The sequence below is a fragment of the Egretta garzetta genome, unplaced genomic scaffold, assembly GCF_000687185.1.
Source record: "Egretta garzetta isolate BGI_Z169 unplaced genomic scaffold, ASM68718v1 scaffold81, whole genome shotgun sequence".
NCBI classification, from domain to species: Eukaryota; Metazoa; Chordata; class Aves; order Pelecaniformes; family Ardeidae; genus Egretta; species Egretta garzetta.
The window spans coordinates 773,121-791,184 of record NW_009258671.1 but is presented as its reverse complement, the minus strand read 5'-3'; the positions used below and the strand labels follow the sequence as shown (position 1 = coordinate 791,184).

The following is an 18,064-nucleotide window of genomic DNA, read 5'->3' as shown; positions in this document are numbered from 1 at the left end:
CTGGCAAACCTTGTTGCCCCTCACTGAAAGGACAAGGAAGCCTTGCTCCTACCTCTTGCTTTGGACAGAGCAGAAAAGAAAGCACTATAGGAGCTGGAGTCTTACCATGCCCAATCTAATTTTGGCCCTGCCCATGCTGTTGCTCATTTATAACATAGGATTTTCCAACAGCTTTGTATCCTTATCCTAGCCTCACCGTTTGAACACTGGCAATTACTAAAAGAAGTAGAGAGGACACAGAGCAATGATCTTTGACCCAGGCCATGGAGGAGACCAGTGGTGAAGTGGGGGCAGAACCCAGATTTCCTACTTGCCGGGCTGCCCCCCCACCCTGATAAAACCAATGTTCCCACTTTCAGGACTTCAATATGGTGCCTTTGCTAGTGTTAAGACAATTTCGAAGGTCTGTTTTACTCCGTTCTCTTAGAAGCTGCTAAATTCCTCTTTGGGTTTTTTGGGTTTGTTTGGGTTTTTTTCCACCCCCCATCACTCAGTGCTATTTTTTAAGCACATATTTTCTGTTCAGGTTTCATTGTGAAAGCTGTTCCATTAGGAAGCTCCTGCTGCTCGTATAGTTAGCCTAGCCGATGTAAATAACCTAGCAGACAGTGTGAACTCTGCTTTGACAAGCTGTAGCGCCGCACCCCATGCGTGCTTTCTCTTTCATCAGATGCACGCTCTCTCTCCATGACTTCTATTGGCCACTGGGGGATGTGAAATGAAAAACTACCTGATTGTGAATTATGACAGTAAAAGTTTATAAGCTACTAAAATGAAGTTATAGCACCTAGGAGCTCAGTTGACTGACGAAGCTAAATGATACGTTTTAAAACTCGCTCTGAGATAATGCTACAAAAGGAGCCGTGCAGGTAGAGGCTCAGTGGTGCTGCTCGGTGACAGGCAGAGAGGTAGCGTGGCACGGAGCAAGCTGCGGAGGAGGTAGGGAAAACTGCTGCACTGATGGCAGTTCTTCTCTGTTAATCCCAGGAGAGCTAAAGGTAACCGCTTTGAAAAGAAATGTGTTTACAACCCTAAGATGTGGAGGAAAGATAAAAATTTAAATGGGGGGTGGGGTGGGCGGCATGATCCCTTGACTGCTGGGATCTTCTCTTTCTCTCTAACTAGAAAATTTTGACAAGGTAAGAGTGGCATTGGATGGCTAAAAATGGCATCAGTGGCCAAAAGATTGGTTAAGGCAAGGAAGGCTGTGTTTCCTTCTCTCCCTTTCAGGTCACTCAGGTGGTGAGTAGCCACTCTATTTAGATGGGTAGGATGGGATACCAGACTTTGAGGGAGTGACGAAAGGTGACTTTGGGCACATCGATGCTGGTGTTTTAGTTCAGATCAGAAACGTGCTTTTGATCTGAATCTCCTGATCCTCTCTGATTTGCATCACAGAGTGATCTTGGAGCACCAAAAAATGCATTCCTTTTGTGTGGAACCAAACCAAAAAAATGCTCTTGCCTGCTGTGATCCAGCTGTTAGTGGGAAATGGTCTGATGTGAGCCCCCCTGAGCTGTGTGTGGTATGGACCTCATGTTCTCAACACCAGCTGTTTCATGCTCTGTATTTGCTCCTATTGCACTTCACTACTTTCTAATGATGGCAGCCTCTCTTTCTTCTGCAAAGGCAATAAATATCCTGTATTCCCAAATAATCTAAAAGGTCATAACAGCACTGTAGAGCTCTCTCTGATATTCTGTATCCACTGTAACTTCTTTTTCACCTTGGTTTTATGTTTTTGTTGTAGTTGGTTATGATACTTTAGGTACTAATGGTCTTCAGATGCAGACTGACTGGGGCTGGCTTTCTTTTTAAGCATCTCTATTTCCATAGATATTTACTACCTGAGCTTTTTTGCAGACTGGTTGCAGTGGACAACATGGAAAGCAATACAGTTGAGAACAGAAGCACACAAGAATACAGGCAGGGAAGACTCTGGGTGTATATAGGCAGTAATGTCTTCTGCTGAATGGGGTTTAAGCTGTCAAAATGTCCCAGGCACTATTGCCAAAAGCCTTGGTAGAAAAAGGTCTGATTCATGCAAATAAACACCTTGTCTTGCAAGACAAGGACGTGTTGCGGACTCACGGCTAAAGGCAGCTATACAGAAAGATAAATTAAAATGTCACATAGAATCTTGGTAATGGACCACCATCCAAGGCACTGAACAAATGCTTTTTATGCATTTTTGGGTCTTTTTATAAAAAGGGCCTGTTAAAAACATGAGATGTGAATAAGGATTTCTACAAGCCACTTCAATTCTTGCTCTTCCTAAAATTTTCACATTTGACATTCATTTAGCTACGTGCACAGGATAATATAAAGGGAAGATGGCCCAATCATTACAGCAGTAGCTGTGCAGAACTGGGTTTCCCAGTACACTTCAGCATTCTTAGTAACGTTCTCCAGTTTCTCTAGATCTCTATCGCCTGTCTGCCAAGCAGGAGCAATGTACACTGTAGACTCAAAAAAATATAGTTGCTATGAGAATGATGTCTGTATAAATAGATGGGGGGGGGAGGTTCAAAGCACTTGCTATGACTGTGTCTTACAGTTATCTTCATGTCTTTCATATGAGCCACATCTTATTCTGCAAAGTAAACTAATTCTGCTTCAAATGTCTGCTTTGCCAGGCAACTGGTTTCCACACTTGCTGCATGAAGGTAAATTGGAGAGATTCTTCTTCTTCTTGGCTTCCTTAATGATGGTGAACACCCTGGGGTTCTGGACCATTGCACACAGGTATGTGCGAGAAAATGAAAACTTGATGTTTTGTTTATAGAGATGGGTAGAAATTCTTGCAAGACCTGTAAACTAGTGTGTAATAAAGAATTGGTAGTGATAGATCATATGTTATCATTCAGGGTTCAGGCTTTAGTATTTTTCATCTGCCTTGAAGAGAGATTTCACAATAAAAATTATGTGGTAAGGTTAAAAAAAAAAAAAAAAAGACTGATGTAATTAGCCTTAAATATTTAAGGCTCTTAATAGTGTAAAAATGCCTTGAAGAAAGAAGAGCATCCTATTCTTTACAGAAGGATGTAAATATGTTGGCATGGAATTTAGATCACAGCACCAAGACATCTTGGTCATGGAATTGACCTCCACTGCACTTGGCTCTGCACCAATATATAGAAAATGTTGCTGTTGTCTCAACGAGCTTACATCTGTAGTATAGGACGGTAGGCAAACGGATTGCAAGAAAACAGCAGACAGCTACTGGTTAATGCTGTATGCAGTGGTTTCAACCAAATAACCCTGCAATATTTTCTGATACTCTACTGGGCAATGAGATAAAAGCAACTTTCTGATGGAGACAATGGAACTGCTCAATTAGCCCCCACACAGGAAGCAATTTTATGCCACCTATAGAGCCTAGGTTTAATACCCGTATATTGCCTGTAAAATGCAAGGAACTCACAACTGCAATCCCCTTTTACATCCAGATGAAAGTTGGCCTGCCTCATGTATTCCAGAATATTTCAGTTCCTGTTGTCAGTATTATAAGTAATACTCATAGTCAAGAACAGGGAGGGAAGCAACCTGTGTCACCGTGACTGGGAAGGGTCACGTGCGAGTGGCAGTTGCTCCTAGACACTGGGCTGTGGTTCTATGGAAATCCTTCAGAAACCTTGATGAAGGAGTGACTTGGTGATGACGATGACAGAAAATTTCCAAGGGCAGTGTACTTCTAGAACTCCTGAGGAAAAATACTGCTTTTCCTATTACACATTGCACTAACTTTGCAGCACCAAAGATTACATTAGCGTCTTGTCAATTATTTCAATGTAACCTGAGACACAAGTGTCCATTTATTCCGGTGGCTAGTTTCTGATTCTCTTCTCTTAAATGTGACCCGAGTCATGATTAGAAATGTTTCTCCTGCATGTAATTTGTCTTCCTTTTATAAAATGGGATTTTGTTGTTCTGTGTAAATGAAATTTTCACTTGTGACATTTACTGCTGAAAACTAAAACGTTTTGGCTGTCAAAAAGTGGCCATAAGATTGGGCTAAATTCAACAAATTATTTTGCCACAGATTAGCATATTTTATGAGGAAAATTCTTGACCTCCAGTCTTCCTAAAAATAAAATAAAAAAATATTTCAAATTGATATTTCATTTCAAAATCAAGGTACCTAATTTTTCAATAAGACAACCAAATCCTATAGGAAATAAGTTTCTTGAGGTCAAATGTAATTGTTTCATTTTGTGCTGAATAAGAATTCTACCAGAGGGGAGAAAAAAGAATGAAGACTATTCAGATAAACATTGATTCAGGGGTGGGAGCAAATCAGGCTTTAAAACTCGAATTAGAAAATATATAGTAAAATTCTTCTGAGGGAAAATTCATGTTTCTCTTTCAAATTTGTTTAAATGACACAGTACAGCTATTATTCACACTTGCATCCCGTCTGGTGCTCCTCATCCTGAAGCTCTGAAAGGTTCAGGGAAAGCACATATCACTAGCCTATCCTTTTTGGCTGCTTAGAAGTCCAGGACTCAGAAGACATTGTAACTTGCAAACTATTACCTAATAAACAATGGGTGAAGCTAATCCCAGAAAGGATGAATATTTTATTATTTCCCTTCCCTATCCTCCCTCCCAGATACAACAACCTGAATCAGGAATACATCAGTGAATTCAGAGGAAGTCTTCCTGAAGAAAAACTGTTGAAGCATGAAAAAGCCATCAAGTGTTATGATAGTGTCCTGGAAAGTTCTCCCATTTTGTCTCCTATGGAGAAAACCTGATAAAATTTCACCCTTGTTTGACTAAATTTTGATTGTGCTACCAAACAGCTTTCTAATGATAAATTGCCTAGCATACTTAAGTGGAACTGCCAGTGTATTTATGAATTATCTAAGGCATAATAATGTTATTTATAAGTTTACAAAATAGCGGTCATCATAGGATTTGGCCTTGTAGGATGCTGCACTGTTGTAATGCACGTTGAGGACAATGAGAGCTCACTGCTTGGCATGGTTGATGGGGAGAGGCTTTTAATCTCTACAGGGAAATAGACAGGTATCCACATGTATTTGTACTTAGTAATGGTTCAAAATTAATAAACTCATGTACACATTTGTTTAGCAAATTACTTTGTGACAGTGTTATTTACAAATAATTTTGGAGTCTGGTATTGGCTGGTTGATACCTGAAAAGGTGGGAAACTTGTGTGCTATTCTTGGCTCTGCTGCTTATCCACTACCCAGCCTTCAGCAAGTTGCTGCTTCACCTTAGTTTCCCCATCAGTAGCCTTACTAACCTTTGTAAATTGCTTTGAGATCTACCAAAAATATACTAGAAACTATATACCAGTAATAAGTCCATAAAGTATGTCATAAAACATTGATGCTGAGGCATCTAGTCTTTTATTTGGCAGAAGCACTGTGAGATTTGTCATTCCTTAAAGGATGATATACAGAAAATTGCTAGTAGGAGAACTGGAGACTAGAATTTATTTACATCAAAATTACTAAGTGTAGCCCAGTTGAAGGGGGTAAAAGGAATTAGCAAAATAAGATTGGGAAAGGGTAGATGCAGTTGGAAATTGGGGGAAAAATTATTAGTAAAATGCATTACACTTTAAAGGTCTAAACAGTGTTAAACTCTCCCCAAATTGGCTGACTTGGGTATTGTGGGGTCTCTATGTGATAAGGAAACATATTGAACCCAAAAACTAAAGGAGCACTTGGATGTTGAGATGTTCATATAGGAAGTGGTAGTCAAGCCAGAATGCTTGCTAGATAAGAGGAACGCTCTGCTGCGGGAGAAACTACATTAAAGAAATATAATGCACTGAAGTGACACAGAGGGTAGTTTGTGAGCTGAAACTATGAAAGAGCTGCTAAAGGAAGTAATTTCTCCACTGTTAACCATATTTAATGCTGTAAATTTGGGTTGGGCATTGCAGGAAGGGGAGAAAAACATAGTAAATACATCTACGAAGTAGGAGTAAAGGCAGTCAGGAGCTTTTAGTTTGATCTCACTAGTATTTAAGTTGTTTTTTAAAAAAAACCCCTCACATTTAAAATTATGTACATTTAAAAAAAAAAGAGAATATTTAAAGTCATGAGATAAAAGGTAAATTGAATAAAATGCAACTCAGATGTATCAAAGGTAGATTTGCCAGTCTACCTTAATGTCTGTGTGTAATGAGAATTCATTTTCTAAACAAATCATAGTAGGGATGATCTGCCTTGATTTCAGTAAAGCATTTGATATATGTCCCATGGGAAATAACTTGTGAAGATGGAGATCAGGGTCAGCAGAAGAGCTGCAAGGTGGCTGAGGGACCTGTTAAAGCCCAGATGGCAACAGATATTGTAGAAAGGGGAGGTATCCATCTGGAAGTGAGTTTTTTTGGGAACTTGTTTTAATATCTTCCTTCATAGTAAAAGAGAATGTGATCCTAGGATGCAGTGGTGGAGATGGAAGAAGTAGGTATATCTTCATACAAGTTCATCTGAAATGGTCATCCATGTCAAAGATGTGCTTTCTGACTAGTGTGGGATGTCATACCTTGATGGCAGAGCTGAGGGTACAACTCCATTTGCCCTGTAAATAAGCAGGGGGAGAAAGCTGCCTGCTTGCCTTGCCACAGCTCTTGCCCTGCCAGCAAGAGACAGACTCTTTCTCCGGAAGTGACTGCCTAAGTTGGGCTGTGAGAGGGAGACTCCATGAAAGGCTGAAGGACCTAGTCCCCAAGGGCACCAGAGAGTGGGAGACAGACTAATTTCCACGTATTTGAGTATATTTGTCCATCCCACCTGAGAGTTATTTGCGTGTAAGGTATTATTTCCTAAATGGTATTTGTATTGCAATAAACCCAGCTTTAAGCCACAGAAACACCTAGTTTCTTTCCGTAAAGAAAAAGCGAGAAATTCCTGAATACCTGACCTGACCTTTGTCTTGGCACAGAAAAGCTGAAAAGATGCTGGCTGGAATCTGCTGACAAGAGGTATGTGGTCGCTGTCAATGCATTTGAGAGCTATACAGAAAAGGAGAACAACTATGTAATAAAAGGGTAAAATCTAAGATTTGAGTGAGTATAATTGGGCTGGAGATGCTTTTAACACCTAATGATAATTATATAACTTCTTTTTTTAAAAACTGCAAAAATAACAGCAGTTTGGAACCATTTACATCAAGAACAGGAGAACAAGAAACTTAACTTTGTTCTAAGATAAAGTGTTTCCTCTCGTGCGTGCTCAGGCTGAATGACCTCAAACTTCCTAAGACCCTCTCCCCCCCTCACCCCCCCCAAATCAAAATGTGAGAATAGATAACAGCAGAGAATGCTGTCTGATGAAACTACTGCAGTTTAGCTGTCTGATGAAGATCATTCTGCAAGAAAAAGAGGGTTACTTAACTCCCTGGACAGGACTCCTCTGTCATCCGATCATGCAAGAAAGGCTTTCAGCAATGGAGATGGAAGCAGTTGGGTTGCCTTCATAAAGAGGTGCTCTGGAAGATATGGGTTAGAATGGGCTTTGGGATGAATAGTTGACTACTGAAAAGTCTCTGCCTTCTTCACATGGACTAGAGGAGGCTTTTTCTATCAGATTTAGTTAAGAATTTGGCCTCTTGGATGGATGGCAAAAGAAAAGGCATACCGATTGCTGGATTTTGACTTATTTCAGCTGGTGGTGCAGAGGAAGCCGTATGCAAAAGTCTATCAATCATGCTCACCGTTATGACAGAGCAATTTAGCAGTTATACCCAACAGACAGGGATGCTTCTTGAACTGCAGTGTCTGGGACTCCATACAAAGCCGATAGAATCCTTTGTACTTTCAGTGCACTACCTAAATTTTATAAATCTTGTATCAGTACACAGTGAAATTAATATAAAGGACTCTATAGGTTTGGTCTTGACTTTGAAAGAAGCTGCTTTTGACATCTGGTTTAATACATTAGGAAAAAATGAAGGGACAGAAAAAAATAAGGAGGGGGGTGTGTGTGAAATAATGCAGTAAGTAGCTGGAAAATGTTAAATAGCCTTCTTTTTTTCAGCATTTGGTTGATCTATGGCAGTTTTCATGGGAGATAACAAAACATTCAGATCTGATTGCCTGTGTTTGAGGTCACCTGTTGATGTTGCTTTGCACAAAGTAAGACTAAGATATGCATGTTTTAATCCTTACCATAAAGGATTATAGTTTTGAAATTTATTGTGGAAAAAAATGCCTCCTGAGTGAGGTTAGGAGTGACATCTCAATTCATCCTAGTAGTTTGAGTACTGCCTAAATTTTCTAAATCTTGTCCCAGCACACAGTGAAAATAGTATAAAGGACTCTGTAGATTCAGTTTTGACTTAAGACAGCACAAAAGCAGCTTCTTTCAATCAGCTCTGGTTATAACTATTTGAGTAGGTGCTGCACTCAGCAGAGGTCATTACTAACCTTGAATAGCCATATGTATTGCTGACTACTGCTGGTACAGTTTGGGGTGGTTTTTTTAAGGGTTAAATGTGTGGTTTATACTGTATGCATGTATGCACATACAAAAAAGTGCATGTTCTGTCCCAGAGAGTTCATTGAGCACCTCAGTTAGGTCTAAATGCATGGGACACCATTTGAGGGAGGGAAGGGAGAGTGAAGAAAGCTTGCTAGAGAGGATTAAGATCTCCATCTGTTAAGTTTGCACTGATGATAAAACACATGCTCCCAGTTGGAACAAGATGCATTAAAAGAGCAGTTTTACTTCTACTGCCTAGCAACAATGTCATTGAGCACCTGCAATAGTTTAAACATTAAGCATAATTGGCTTTGCTTGACATAAATCTGTAGTTTTGTAAATAAGAGCAGTTGAGTTTCCATGTAATACCAATTAGCTATAAGGAATGCTTTGTTTGCTGAAGCCTGCAGCTTTGCAGGGGAAAGAGGGAGTAGAGGGAGTTGTTAAGACTCAGCAGGAGTAGTCAGAAGGTAGAACCCAGATCAGACATTGCATAGGCTTTAAGTGTCCTTGTGCAAGTTATGTGATCTGTTTCAGTCAGGTTCCCTAGATATGAAAGGAGGAATAACGTTTAGAAGTGGTTTTTTTGGTTTGTTTTTTTTTTTTTAAAGAATCCTGAGTGTGTCTGATTAAAATACCTTGGAGGTAATTTTACAGCATTAAACTGAGTTGCTGGGTCTGTGCTGGATTTCTTTTCCCTTCTTTTAGTTGGAGCTACTATTGCATTTTGAAAGTTCTTGTGAACTTTCTAGGATTGCTTGCTTTCAGCCAGTGATGGAAGAAAGAGGTGTGTGACCCACTTGATATGAGAATCGGTCTTGTTCAGCTTCTGTGGGAACTGTGAGTTGGAAAGATGAGGTGGGAGAACGCCTTCCTTGGGGCCCTGGAGCAGAGATGCAGAGCAGAACTAAAGCTTTTGGACTTCAGTTTGGTGTCTGCGTGCTATAACATGTACTAGATTTGCCTTGGCAAGGGCAAATACAACTACCTTCCAGAGGATGTTTTGAAAGACTGCTTTTATTTAATCTTTAAAAAAAAAAATTCAAAAGTCACAAGTTTCCTCCTCATGTCTCTATTCTGAATAGAATAAAAATGCCCTGTTCCTTTCTATCTAGCTGGTCTCTAGAAAGCCTTACCATAGAAGTGATATTCTGTTGATGTAGTACTTTAAATTATTCTAGTTTCAGTCTGTGACTGTAATTGTAAATACAGATCTCCTTGATTCAGATAAGGTTGGACCTCTGAACCTTATGTGGTCTACTAGTACTGGTGCTGACGCTTTAAAGTCAGTTAATCAGATCTAATAGTCAGTGGTAGTAAGACTGAATGGAACTGCTCTGACAATGATTTTTCAGTGTTTTGGAGATTTTTCAGTGTTTTGGAGATTTTTCAGTGTTTTGGAGATATTTCATGTCTGCAGAGTACTGGATTATGTACCCTAAGACTACCAAACTGTAGCTACTACACATTTTGTTGGGGAACACATGCTCTCAAAAAGAAAATTAGCAGAAACATTTTTTAAAATATTGTATGACAAGCATCTCTTCCTACTTTGGTTTTTTTTTTTTTTTGGATGGTTGATTTGGGCTGGGTTTATTTTTTTTTGGGGGGGGGGGGGGAGAGGAGGGAATGTTGCTTTGTTTATTTTGTTTGGGGGTTGTTTTTCTGTTTGTGGATGTGTTTTGGTTTGGGGGTGGTTTTTTTCCCCCCTCAGAATTAAATAAAAAATGTGGAGTAGGTATATCTACAGTTTGGCTGGGAGGTAGCCCACCACCTTTCCAAACACTAGGATTTTGTGTAGAGCCAAAATATGCTCATTACAATTATCTAATACACTTCTGAGAAAAAGTACACGTCTAGAAAATATTGCATTAACTTTACATTTTGAGGGTTAGGCTTCTCTCCTGTTAATATGGGAAAGGCCTGTTCAAGTGCTTGCTTTATCACATCTGGAACAGCTCAGCTTAGAACAAGGTTTTGAAACTAAGTCTTGTATACACAGCAGAGTGTGCTGACTGGATGGAGACTGAATGTAGGTGTGCATATTTGCTTGATATTCCTTTTGCATTTGAATAGATATCTATTGTTTTTTCCTTTCAGATCAGAAGAAATGTTTTGAAATCCGAAACACTTAACAAACAAACCAAAAAACCCAACCTCCAGGTGGGAGCGCAGAACCAACAGGAAAAAAAACAAAAACAAACCCACCTTAAAGCAGTCAACGTTTGTCCTACCTGCTTTGTAGCCTGGTAAAAAGCATCTTTTGAAACCAAATCCTGAATGCTTTCATTGTCATGTCATGTGAACTTCAGAAGCAAGATTGCTGATGAGGTTGGGAATAGTAGTTATAGTAGCACTTAATAAAAAAGGCACAGCAAGTTCTCTCAGCTTTGTTTTTCGGATGGTCAATGAACATGATGTGAAGATACTGTCTATTCAGCTGGCAGGAAGAGACAATCTTTTATACCAAGCAAAATCATAAATTCAAAACAAATGTTGAATAGTAAACCAAAGGTTGCTAGAGGATGCCGCTTGAAAGTGAATCCAGTGTTACATGCAATTCTGAATTTCTTTACTTTGGCTCATAGAGTTTTCCTATTGTCTTGAAATTGTTCCTTGTTAAAATATTCAGGTGAAAAACCTGAGAGACTTTAATATCATGTTGACAGATGATAACCCCCTCAACAAGCTTTGTCACTGTTTGTAAAGAGCTGTCATTTAGCGGAAACGCTCTTTAAGCTTAAGCTGTTTGTAAACTAAACTTTAATGGTGAGAATATTGTATAAAAGCTTAAGCAGCAAAAAGTTCTACTTTACGTATTCTGTGAAAAAGAGCTAGGGAATGTCTGTGACTTTAAGGGAGAAACTTCATTGCAGAGATCCAAGTGCAGAAATTATGCAGGTCTTGCAAAAATAAGCAAAGAGTTTCAACAACAGCAAGCACGGCAAACTGTACCAAGGGGGAGGAAGGCAATTATTACCTGTTTGAAAATGGTGTTGCTTCATCGTGGAAGAGTTTTCAATTGCTGCCCCTATGGTCCTTGTTTATGAGAATATGTGAGAGTGGTCAAAAGTCTCGTCTGTTAGATTGCGTAGATGTTAAAAAGACTAAATAGAGCGGCAGTGAGGGCACACCTAAAGTACATATTTCTTATATTTTAAAAAAACTGACCAGAAAGAGGGTACTCTTGGAGTTCTGGCTGAAATAGTTGAAGGGTATAACTTACTTTGTAAATCCAGTGCTTCTTTTCTTTTCAGTTCCAATGTGAATTAACAAGTCAATTGATTCTTGCCTTTGCAAAGTTTGTTCATCTGATTAATGGCTAAAGGGTACTATTCTCTGCTCAGTCATTTAAAACAACAGCCCCTGCTGTAGCAAGGGTTAACTAAATCACGATGATTTTGTTTTTGTTCTTTCCCCCCGGTTTGCATTTTCAAGCTATCTTCCTATGCACTCAGTGGTTGTTACGCCTACCTTTCGACATTCTTTAGAAAACAGTATTTTCACTTTCTTTGCGCCTTTTTAAGATGCAGTGAGTTCCAAATAATCACTTGCACAGATGCTCATAAATTCTTTTTTTTTTTTGAGATACTTGTGCAGTTCCGACACAGGCTTAGGCATGTAGATCCTTCAGAAATGCTCAGAGAGAGTGGCCCAATTTAAATTATCTATTGAATGCTGAAACACAAATTGCACATGAAATCCCCAAGCTTCAAGGGTCTCTGGCAGGTCACATCCTACCAGTCACTCAAACATTTAGTCAGTGCTACCCCCATGCACCTATGAAACTGAGGCTGTTTGACACCTCTGAGAATATTTCTCATGTTAGATCTGTTGTAAATGAGCACATGGTCCAGAATAATTAATGGTAACACTTCAGTCCTTTTTTGACAGAGTTGTGTTTCTTCTGCAGTTTGTGCTGGTCTGTCTATTTAACTGCAATCAGCCATGCCTGAAAGACAGGAAAGAACAAGATGAACAAGTGTGTCAGTGAGTGAACCTCTTTTCTGTAATTAGAAATGCACAGGGAATAAATTATTCTCTAATTCAAGCTGTCCAGCTCACACTAATAATAACAACCCAAGAAGCAATCTGTTTATAAAAATTAGAACTGAATTTGTGAGACTCCTTAGTGCAAGACGGGATTTACTGTGTAGTCTTGTTCTAGTTTATCATGCTTAAAGGGCTTTACCAAGGCATTAGGAGTGTTTCAGGCTGGACTACACAGCGATTTCATGCATACATTTTCTATCACATGAGATTAGCTAAAACTTAATCAGAGATAACCGTAACAACTCTAGGCCAAATTCTTCTCTGCTAAATTAATGGCTGATAAGGAACAAATGCCATAGAATAAAGGTATGAGCAAACTTGGCCTAAGCCATTTTTTTTTTTTTTTTCTTCTGTGGACACCTTTTTGATAATACTCCGTTCAGTTGTCTTCCAGCTTGCATGGGCAAAACCTTTCCTGTGGAGGCACTGGGGAGGACCCTAGCGAAGGCTTGATAGTTTTTGTTTTGTTTACCTAAGTATAATTTCTATGACTCTGGTAATTCTTTGTAAACACTAATGGGGCTTAGTTGTATCTCTTAAGACTAAAGATTTAGTTTAAATTACTCTATAGTGGGCTTTACAATTTTCAAACCATGATAACATTGAAATTGGAGGAATCACACTGGTTCTGAAGGGTCTGTCTTACTATCACAGCCATAAGTCTATAGGCTAAACTCTTCTTTCTCTGGGCTCTAGGGCAAAGAGAGTGGATGTACATTTGGGGCTGCAAAGTGTTTGGCTCAATGGATTTTAAGTGTTTCTTGATTATTTTTTTTTCCTATTACTTTTTCCTAAACTTAGATAGGCCTTGGTTATGGCTAATTCTAATTGTAGCACCCGATTAAGATGCAAAAAGATGAGTGCTGGAGAGTGCAGAGCACTCTTACTTGACTTCAGCTTGGAGTCAAGTGCAGATGTAACGTCCTGAGAGTGGACAAGGTGCCAGAGAACTAGCTTTCCAACAATGAGTCTGAAAATGAGAGTGCAGTCTCCATTTTAAAAGCAATCAGGTCTTGGGATTAGATATGTTACTTATCCTCCTTTAGAGCCAAAAGCTATAAAGAAACTGCTCAGAATTTGAACAGCTGTCATAAAGCATCCTTGACATTTTTAAGCAATCTCAGATCTTTGGATGAAGAGTCATGATAGTAACTCTTATTTTTGGAAGGCTGAAACATACACAATGAATTCTCTCTGTCAGACAACAAGCTGCAAAAGAGAGTGTTGGCTACAAGAAGTCAGCCTAACAGGTAACAGTTTCATTATTATTATTGTGAAATCTCAGCAAATCACTTTATCCCTTTTATTCTTCATACAAAGCATATGTGCTATGGTCAGTCGCTGATCTGAAAGTATAGATGAGATCCAGGGGAGGGAACAAAAGCTGTCTAGGTTTTCTGGCACATTTGCGTATATACATCACTTCAAACCGAGTAGAACAAGCTTGAAGAGTCACTGGCCAGTAATTCAGAGTACCTAATTAATTTAATTGCAAACCATGAAATTCTCAAATTAATTTATTATTCAAATGTATTCATGCACTTCCCTCCCCCAGGGCTCTCCCCCTAAAAAACCTTGCCTTTTCAGTGCAGTGCTGTTTTGTGAACATCTGAAATCTGAACAAAAGAATATGCACAGTGTGTCAGACCAGTCGTCCCTCTAATGGTGTATAAGGGGAAAAAATACAGAACAAACCATGAAATCCTTCTGGTAAACCCTTCCAGGCATCCCGGCTGAAGGAGTTTTCTTTAGTTCTGTTTTTCTGTTCATCCCAATAGCTTATGTAACTAATCAGAATACTAATAATAACTAAACGTAATACTAATTGCCAGTATAGCATGTTCTGGTGAAAAGTGCGATTTAGGTACTTGATTTCAGTTAATATTTGTTTCTAGTATCTCTCTGCTAGCACTTGTGCTCTTGCAGGTTTTTTATGCTTTGCTTTTTTGAAGTCCAAGGTGAAGTCAGCTATGGCTCAGACTCTTCACTGATGAGGCTTCTACAAGTGGTAGGAAGGGGGAGAAAGGATGGAGGAGAGAGAATAAACTCACAAATCACCTTCACAGAGTGCAAACTCTTCAAATATTATTTTGTGTGAGCAACTGCTGCCCTTTCCATAGCTTTGTAGTTCAACAGCTAACATCAGTGAGCTGTGCTAATAAAAGGAGGTGGAGAGAGAGGAGGGCTCTGGTGCTTTTTTGTGGTGTAACCTCTTACTGCAAGCATGAAATAAGTCATGAGCTATCAGAGCTTCAGCTTTCTAAGCCTGAAAAATAGACACATGGTGGATTCGAAATTTGCTTTTGAATCTACTAGTAGGCAATTCCTTCCATTAAAATATAGTATTATCTTTTTCTTTTTTATCATATTAAGCAAGGCACTTGATCCTTCCTTGATGGCAGAATTGGGTTTGGCTTTTTGTCACATGACAAAATAAATAAGAATGAGTTGATGCTAACACCTCGGCTTCCTACACCTTCATGTGAACTTAAACCTCTCGTATGACCTGACCTCAAAAGAAGGATGTATATAAGTAGTCTTCCTGGTGTATTTGGGGGTTTGTTTTTGTTCTCTTTTGCCTTCTCTAGCTTTCATCCCCCCAGTGCCCTCAACGCTTTGATATTAAGAGCATCCCATTGCATTACAGATGTTCTCGTGTTATTTCAGCTCTTTTGGATGTTTTTGACTGGCAGCTGCTCGGTGGTCTTATGCTGGTGTTCCTGCTCACCTTTCCTCTCACTTGTTATGGCACAGGGGGCTTTTCCATTTGCCCCACCACACGCCACGCTCTAATCCAGGCTTCCTGCACATCTCAGAAGTAACTCTGCTTTCCTGGCTCCCTCGGAGGATCTGTCACCCAGCCTCTCTCAGCGTTGCATTATTAAGCATCGAGTAGACACTAAGCAAACTTGGTGGGAAGTGTTTTCAAAGAGTGTTTCTCTCTCAGCCTGTGTGATCTGCTCTTTCCCCTGCTCCCCTGTTTGCTCCCACACATGCGGGTGTGGGCGTGTGTCTGCGGGCATTGGGGATTTGATTGCTGTGGGGATCATCGTGACCTGTGTCCTTGCACACTCCCTGCTCTTTATCAGATCTGCTGGGTTTGTAACTGCCAGGTAGATGGTGCCTGTGCTGCATTTGAGGAACAGTGGGGACATCCAGTGGTCACATGGGTTATAATTAATTACTCCGGATCCTGTCAGTAAGCTCAAATTTCCAAGCTTTCTTGTTTTCTCAGTGTTTGACTTGTTTTTCATCATAGCTCATTATGCTGTAATGTGCCTGACAGAAGGCTGGGACGACTTCTTTCTCTCGTCTTTTTCTTTTTCTTCCCCCCTATGTGATGTTGCTTCATATCTATCAACAACTGAAATCAGAACACTGAGTCTCTCTCAGAATACTATCTGGGGATATCTTTTAATTGCTTTTCAAATGGAGAATTTGGAAGAAAGAGTAAGGAAAATATTAGCTATTATGTTGAATGCATAACACTGGAATAACTGGTAAATAAATGTTATTGCTAGAGGTCACAGAGCTTTTTTAAAAATTGCTGAGAAATAATCAGAACTTAAACTTTTTATATAACTTTTTCAAATTACCTCATGTGTAATTCACTTGTTCCTTGGTTCACCTGGAGCCTGTAATGAGACTGAGAGGAGCCATCTCCCTCTCTCTTCTGAATCTGGCCGTGATCAGATTCAGTCACTGCTCATCGGGGGAAGAGAGTCTCCCATTTTTCTGACTGAGTAGGCTTTTCTGCAATAATCCTGAATAGGGTAGATTTTTAAAATAAATTAATAAAAAAACCCTGTTCTGTGGTTGTCATAGAATGGAATAACAACATGTGTGAAATCCAGACCTTTACATCAGGGGATGGAAGAAGTTTCTTGCCCTGCCCTGCCTAATGACTGCTTGTTGTGTGATCGCGCAGAGGAGTCAACTGTCCTTTGCTCGCGTAGGAACTCCAGACATGGCACTAGCTGATCTTCTAGTTAGTAGCTTCAGAACAGCAAAATGTCTCTCTGCTGTGCATCGGTATAGCCAACTTTGCTCCCTGGTTTTGTTCAGAAATATAAAAAAAGAATAGGAGCCCTCCAGGGGCTCCTTTAGAAAAATAAAAATAATCTATGGTAATTTTATGTAATATTACTATAGTCCATCTGATACTGGAAACACTGCCTTTTTTGTTGTTGTTGTCAAACTACAAATTAATTTAAACAATATGATTGCTCCTCTGCTGTTTTTTGTTTCCACATTGAGATAAAATTCGTGGAAGCCATGGGAGAAATTCTAGTAAAGGTCACTGGCCTAATCATAAAATGTCTTTAAAATTTTTATGATCCTTTAATGGAATGCTATTGGATAATTCCTCCTGGAAAGGATCTAGTTCTGTAATAAAGCCTTCTGAAGGAACATTGCATATGGTACCTTCGTGGCCGTGACCAGTACAAATGCCTTAAACATTTGGAAAAAAATATGATGCACAAATGAAGCAAGAGAGAAGTAATGAATTTCAAACATTACCTTGATGAAAGAATATGACAATTTCACCAAGAAAAATTATTATAAAGGAAAAACATTTATATAAAATGCATTTGTCATCTGAGCAAGTTATATCAAATTATCTGCACTTTCTTTGTGAAATGATAACTGACTTGTTCCAGTGGATCATAATGGTTAAATTTCAACAAATCCTTAATTTTGCCTGGGTGATGGAGATGGTGGTAATGCCAGACTGGAAAACCTGTCGTATGCTCCCATTTTCTGTTCTTCTTTGCTGGTATCTTCCCATGCAAATTCATCTTCAATCCCTGCTTCAAAAATTTGGATAAACATCATAAGGTAAATAATGGGTGTGACTGAATTTATGTCAGAAGCAAGTGTTTACATACCCTGATTTCTAAAACCTAGTTTTTCTTTAGGCTGGCCCCGTGCCTTTTATCGTTTGGTGGAAATCTTCCAAATATTGGATCGTTCTTACTGATACTGAGCTCTGAAACAAACTATTTTGAAAGGGCTGAATAAATGTTATGTACGTGGTTTTTACATGTTGCTGTCAATGCAGTGTTGACCGTTCTTGTTGCTTCCTTAAAATAAAATGGAATTTGAAGAGGTGCTCAGGAAAACTCAGGGCTGTACATCCTGTGTAGCAGGTCATTAATCAGCTCTGGAGCAGAGCTGAGACTACCCGGCAGCTCACCTGTTTCCCCCTCCACTTCTTTCTGGAGGGAGCTGCTGCTTCTACTTAATGTCTCCAAACAACCCAACAGTAATATGCATTTGAAGTTCTGCCAAAGGAGTGTAATGGTGTTTGACAGTAGCGGATATTGTGAAGATAGGGGGTTTTTTTTGTTTGTTTTTTCATTTCTTGAGATGAGCCTTTCCGTTTTTGCTTGAAGTTTTGCTTGATTAATGCATTCATTAAAGAGGAGTGACGGTAATGATTAAACAAAAACATCTTTAAAATGCAGAGTTCATTTCAACCCATTTGGTTTTGTTGCACACAAATTGGATTGGCATTGCATCCTGCACAGCAGGTACTCCACTTG

General features: G+C 39.4%; 1 protein-coding gene across 1 annotated transcript in view; it reads left to right on the top strand.

Moving 5' to 3' along the window:
• Positions 1–4,757, top strand: part of SLC15A5 (solute carrier family 15 member 5) — a 34,029-nt gene extending 29,272 nt beyond the window's left edge. Inside the window, exons 8-9 of the mRNA XM_009648690.1 lie at positions 2,637–2,745; positions 4,613–4,757. Coding sequence (XP_009646985.1) covers positions 2,637–2,745; positions 4,613–4,757 — 254 coding nt within the window. The remainder of the gene's footprint in view (positions 1–2,636; positions 2,746–4,612) is intronic.
• Positions 4,758–18,064: the final 13,307 nt, after the last annotated feature.